We start from the raw sequence: 6,642 nt of genomic DNA, 5'->3' as shown, positions 1-6,642 counted from the left end.
GTCTGGGTGCAAGTATTCTGCTAGCAGCCTTCAGATGAAGATGTAGAACTCTGGTGCTTGAGTCAGTGGTTAAGAGCACTGACTGCTCTTCTGAAGGTCTTGAGTTCAAACCCCAGCAACCACATGGTGGCTCACAACCATCCTTAATGAGATCTGATACCCTTTTCTGGGGTGTCTGAAGACAGCTACAGTATACTTAAATATAATAATTTTTTTTTAAAAAAAAAAAAAGCTACACAGAGAAACCCTGTCTCAATAAACCAAAAAGAAAAAGAAAAGAAAGGAAAGAAAGAGAGAAAGAGAGAAAGAGAAAGAGAAAGAGAAAGAGAAAGAGAAAGAGAAAGAGAAAGAGAAAGAGAAAGAGAAAGAGAAAGAGAGAGATGTAGAACTCTCAGCTACTCCTGTACCATCCCTCCCAGGATGCTGCCATACCCTCACCTTGATGATAATCGACTGAACTTTTAAAAGCAACCCCAACTAAATGTTGGTCATTTAATTTAATGTTGTTCACAGCAGTAAAACCTTAACTAAGACAGTGCCCATGCACATATGACAGGCCATGCAGGGAAAGGTCACAGAATAACTGTGAGTCAGTTCTCTACCTTGTGGATCTAAGGGATTGAACTAAGAATACCACCACATTTGATTGCAAACACTACATGCTGAGCTATCTTGCCAGCTCCCCAAACTATTTCTGTTAACAGATAAAAATGACTCAACAAAAATTACCTTACTTTCAGATGGTTTAAGATTCCTTTCTCTTTCCCTTTATTCTGGCTTTTTGAGGGACAAGGTTTCTTTGTCTGTCCTAGAACTCTCCGTGTAGACCAGGCTGGTCTCAAACTCAGAGATCTGCCTGCCTTGCCTCCTGAGTGCTGGGATTAAAGGAATGTACCACTTCCCAAATATTTTTATTTTATGTGCATTGTTTGACTGCATGTATGTCTGTATGAGGGTATATGGAATTACAGGTATAAACGGACATGTGGGTATGGGAATTGAACCCACGTCCTCTGGAAGAGCCATCGGATAACTGCTGAGTCATCTCACCAGAACCCTCCAAATAAGGTTTTTCTTAAATACCAAAATAGGTGAAGAGATGGCTCATCAATTAAGACCACTTACTGCTCTTGCAACAGACCCATGTTGTTTCCAGAAGCAACATGGTAGCTCACAATCACTTGTAATTCCAGGTCAGTGGAACCTGATACCCTCTTCTGATGTCCACAGGTACCAGGTACACATGCAGACAAAACATAAATACAGATAAACCTTTGAAATAAAAGTATGTTGGGTTGGATGTTTAGGAGTGCTTGACAAGGGCAAGGCCCTGGGTTGTCTTGTGTAAATGTACACAAAAGCCAGTCTCAGCACTGTAAGCTTTTCTGTGATTCAGAATAGAAAGCTAGGAGTTGCATATTTTACCCACTTCAGCTGAACCTTTAAAATTATACCTCATTTCTAGTGTCATGTGTATGAACATGTGATATGCTTAGATGTAGGATCTCAAGATATCCTAGCATGGACTAAAGCACATCATTAAAGATCCATCTTCTATCCAACTAAGGACTGGAGCTCTAAGTCCAGCACTAGGGTGGTAAGGGAGGCAGCTAAGTTTCAGGCCACCCTGGACTATAAGGTGAGAACCTGTTTCAAAGAGCCAGCAACAAAGAGGAAGTACACTCTGCTCTTAGCAAGTTTTATATATATATAAATATATATATATCCATATTCTGTAATGAGCAGTGAGGGGCTAGAAAGTAGAAAACAGGCACCGTGGAGATTTAGACAACTAAGGTAAGCACAGAATGACTTTTAATACACCAGACAATGTTAATAAGACAGAAGTCAACAGACAAGTGCAAATGTGTTTCAGACCAAAGTTAATAGGAAAACAAGCGAGACGTTTCCCCCCTTTTGCCCTTTTGGAGGGCAGTATCTACTAGCCAAACATTGTTAGTCAAATAGCTATTCACAGGTAAAATGTATTTTGCGGAAAACTTGGAATAGTCAGAAGTCATTCTGGTATTTTAAACAGCTATGTACAGTATTACCAAGATCAGTTTATATACACAAATATTGAAGAGAAACTGGGCAAAACATTTAAAAATAGGCTAACCATACAACCAAGTACAAGACTTGATAGGAGGAAGGAAACATGTTTTAAAGTCAGAGGACATTATAAGAAAAATTTACAAAACCAGTAATAATTATACTACATTAATACAGCATTCAAACAGGGAGGGGTAGGTGCACTTTTTCAATGCACTAGCTTCAAAGTCCAAAGAAAAAGATGCGAAGCTGCTTTTCATGAAGAGCAGCTATATATTTCACATAATTGTTTTGAAAGAAAGCCTATTAACAACAATGATTGTTTAATGCTAGTTTTACAGCAAGAGGAAACTAAAATAGCAGCAAATTCACAAGGCAAGGCTTCCACAGAATGACCATCCCATGGCGGACATGATGCCTAAAGTGCTCCCAGTTGGATATACAAGTATAATTCACATAGAAAAAAAGAAAGGTAAGATTGACACAGGTATATTGGAGGCTGAGTAGTACTGAGTCTCTGAGCATTTCCCTTTTTGAAGGGAGAGGATGTTCGCAGTAAAGCCCTTGAGTCCTTTCTACAGGTCATAACAAGGAAAGACACCTTTCACCACACTGCAATAGTGAATGAAAAGCAGCACACCACCACAGTGGTGCACTCCGCAAAGGGCACTGGAACATCCCACAGTGACCAACATCCTACATGAAACAGACGGGAAGATGAGACAAAAGCCTGACAGAGCCAAGTCAGAATACAGCTCTCAACTGTAATTCACAACTCACAGAAGGCGTTTTAGGAAAACTACTGATACCAATGGGCAAGTAATCACAAAGTGGACTCTAGCAGTGATTTCAACCTAGCTTCCTCTTGTCACAGTTTTTTTTTCCTTTGAGTGGGGAAGGGCTGGGGAATGTGAGCAGTTCAGTATATAGTAAGGCTGACAGAGCGGTTCATTTTCTTTCCAATAAGTCGAGAAGTTCTATTACTCTGGGTGGTGGATCTAGTGGCCATCCGATCTGTGAAGAGTGCCCGTTCCTCAGCTGCAACTTTGGCTGCCATTTGGGCTTTCTTGAGTTCTCTACAAAAATAAAAAAGGAAGCAAGACTTTAATTTACCTACTGCATTAATTCTATGGAAAGAGTCTAAGAAGCCAAATACAAACTCAATTGTTGTGCTGGCTAGTTTTATGTCAATTTTACACAAACTAGGAGCCTCAATTGAGAAAATGCCTCTACAAAGTCAGGCTGCAGGCAAACCTGTTTCTTTTTTCTTTTTTTTTTTTTTTCTCTCTCGAGACAGGGTTTCTCTTTGTAGCTCTGGCTGTCCTGGAACTCACGCTGTAGACCAGGCTGGCCTCGAACTCAGGAATTTGCCTGCCTCTGCCTCCCAAGTGCTGGGATTAAAGGCATGGGCCACCACTGCTAGGTGCAAACCTGTTTCCTAATTAGTGATTGGAGTAGGAGGGGCCAACCCATTGTAGGCGATGAGTCTTGGATGCATTATAAGGTTACATTACACACCTGGAGCTGGTGAAAAGATTCATCAGTGAGAACACCTGCCACCAAGTCTGACAACCTGAGTTTGATGGCCAGAATTCATACCAGAATTCCTAAGATCAAAACATGGCATGTGCACATACACCCAAAAAAATAAATGAAATATAAGTTGAAAAGATGAACAAAACAGGAATGAGAAGATGGGTAAAGTGCTTGCTGCCCAAGTATGAGGACCCCCAGCACCTAACCAGGAAGCAGGGTGGAGGTTGAGGATTTAGCTTAGTAGTAGAGCCAGCTATGAGGGTGAGATGCAGTATGGGTGTGCCTGTAATCTTAAGAGTTGGGAAGCAAATAGACTGGTCTACACAGAGAATCCTTGTCTTGAAGAAATAGGAACGTTAAGGTAGAGAAAGGAAGACATCTGATATTCACCCTCAGTTCCTGTACAGATTCGTACACACATGCACACCATGCAATTTTGATCAACTTTATCTTTACAACCAGTTTTCTGAAACTGCCAAGTCCCTCAGATCAAATAAAAGAATCATTACAAGTTGGTGAGCTGGTTAGCAAGGATTAGCAAGCAAGACTCTTGTCACACTAAATTCAATCCCTGGAGGAGCCCAAAACAGGCTTCTAAACGGTGTCATCTGACCTCCATATATGCAGTGACATATGCCCCTCCTACAATAATACATTACAATAAAAATCATGTAGCCACATAATTGCCATTTACTTCACTAAAACAGGCTGAAAAATGCTCTAACATTAATTTTGGTGAGACTCTGAGAGAAATGTTCCAGATTGATTTAAGTTCTACCATGATTTAGAGCTTAGAGATAATGGCCATTTGTAAGCAAACACATTTTTAAATCATATTTTTGCTTTGATTTTGCCTTAAAAGTAATGAAAAGCAAATATAGAGGATCACATATCCCATTTGTGCAAGTGCATTCAGAGACCAGAGGTCAACATCAGATGTCTTCCTCAACTGACATTCACCTTATTTTTTTTAATACTCAAAATCTTTGGTTTTGCAACATAAAACTTTTTTTTTTTTTTTTTAAATCTTTACGGGTATAAGTGATTGTTTTATATGCGCATATGTCTGTGCATCATTTGTGTGTCAAGGAAGCCAGAAGAGGGCAATGGATTCCCTGGAATTAAAGTTAAGACAGTTGTGAATCTTTATGTGGGTGCTGGGAATTGAACCTCAGTCCTCTGAAGGGCAGCCAATACTCATAACTGCTGGGTCATCTCTCCAACTCGCCACACTATTATTTTTAAGACAGTATCTCTGACTAAATTTGGAACATCATGATTCAGCTGAGCTGGTAGGAACCTATTTCTGCCTTGCCAATGCTGAGATTACAGACACAAGCCTCTGTGCCCAGTGTTTACAGTGGGCTGGGAATCCAATCCCAGGTCCTGATGTATGTGTGGCAAATCTCACCTCCTGAGCACTGCCTCACTTTGGTTCTCTCACACAAAATTACAAAGTCTGACAAAACCATAAATGAACTCTTAAAATCTGAGAATCAGTGAGAAAAGCAGAGTAAAAAATAACAATAAAATCCTTACTTCTGCAAAAGAGAATTTTTGAATTTTTCTGCATTCAATTCTATTCGTAACTGCTCTGCGCTCTTTCTAGATGCAGACAATAACACTGAATGCTTCACCAGCACCATTGCTGAAGGCCTTCTCTCTGGATCAGGATGAATCATAACCTAAAAAACAAAAGCAAAGTAATGGTTACAAACTATTTAGAGCAACACGTGATGATGCACTCCTTTAATCCCAGCACTCTGGAGGCAGAGCCCAACCTGGTCTACAGAGCAAGTTCCCAGAACAGCCAGAGCTGTTCATAGAGAACCTGTCTCAAAAAAAGAAACAGAAACAAAACCAAAACCAAAAACCCTCCTTAGTACAATACTGAGTTTGTTAATAAAGCACTTCCCATGTACAACACTCACTCTCAGCAACTCTGTCACCTCCCGGGAAAGCACTTGTGGGATCCGAGGTAACCGACCCTGCCGGATCTCGTGCCATTGCTCTCCATTTCTGGGAAGGGGTTCAGCACCAGCAGCACATACGACTGTGAGAGCAAGAGCAAAAATATCTGCTTTCGGTAGATGGCTATAGTTCTGTAAAATTTAAGAGAAAAAAAAAAAATTAAGGTAATAGCCAAAATAAGATTGCACACCATGATGGTCTCTGCAATACCCTTTTGAATGTCACATTTAAGCATCTATTCAGAAAATAAGCTGCTAAATCTAGGAAGATGGTGAAACTACAAGTAACATATAGTGGGAGGGGTTGAATATAGACTTACAATGTCCTTCTGGGTCTGCTTAGGGTGATATTTCCTAGTTCTATCCATTTCCCTGCAATGTGGAGAGCTCTTGATGCCATTTCAAGGATATTGGCAAGAGTTTGACATTGGGCTAGGACAAGAAAGTAAAGCTCAAAATCTTCATCATTTTTTTTTTATTATTATTATATTTAAGCACACTGTAGCTGTCTTCAGACACTCCAGAAGAGGGCGCCAGATCTCATTACAGATGGTTGTGAGCCACCATGTGATTGCTGGGATTTGAACTCAGGATCTCTTTTAATTCGGTTATTTCATTTTTTGGAGTCTAACTTCATGAGTACTTTGTACATTCTGGATATTAGCCCTCTATCAGATGTAGGGTGCCTTAGTGTTTTACTGCTGTGAAGAAGAGATAATCATGATCAAGGCAACTTGTAGACATTTAATTAGGACTAGCTTATAGGTTCAGAGGTTCAGTCCATTATGATCAAGGTGGGAGCATGCATGGTATAGGCAGAGTTCTAGATCTTCATCTGAAGGCTGATAGGAGGAGACTGGCTATCCGGTGGTTAGGAGGAGGGTCTTAAAGCCCAAACCCACAGTGACACACTTCCTCCAATAAGGCCACACCTCTATCACTCCCTGGGCCAACCATATTCAAACTACCACATTCTACTCCCTGACCCTCATAGGCTTGTTCAAACACAGAAGTCTATGAGGGCCATACCTAGCCATAGCATACATTTAGACCAACTTCCAAAGTACCCATAGTCTATAGCAGT

At 40.5% G+C, this 6,642-nt stretch overlaps 1 protein-coding gene across 1 annotated transcript in view; it reads right to left on the bottom strand.

Annotated features, from left to right (window-relative positions):
• Positions 1 to 1,793: 1,793 nt before the first annotated feature.
• Wee1 (WEE1 G2 checkpoint kinase) overlaps positions 1,794 to 6,642 on the bottom strand; it is a 21,055-nt gene continuing 16,206 nt past the window's right edge. The window contains exons 9-11 of the mRNA XM_021206078.2: positions 5,520 to 5,690; positions 5,128 to 5,273; positions 1,794 to 3,128 (exon numbers count right to left, since the gene is read on the bottom strand). Coding sequence (XP_021061737.1) covers positions 2,972 to 3,128; positions 5,128 to 5,273; positions 5,520 to 5,690 — 474 coding nt within the window. The 3' untranslated portion in view covers positions 1,794 to 2,971. The remainder of the gene's footprint in view (positions 3,129 to 5,127; positions 5,274 to 5,519; positions 5,691 to 6,642) is intronic.

This window comes from Mus pahari, chromosome 1 (assembly GCF_900095145.1).
Source record: "Mus pahari chromosome 1, PAHARI_EIJ_v1.1, whole genome shotgun sequence".
Lineage (NCBI taxonomy): Eukaryota > Metazoa > Chordata > Mammalia > Rodentia > Muridae > Mus > Mus pahari.
The sequence above is the reverse complement of the archived record's forward strand: the minus strand, read 5'-3'. Positions and strand labels throughout refer to the sequence as shown.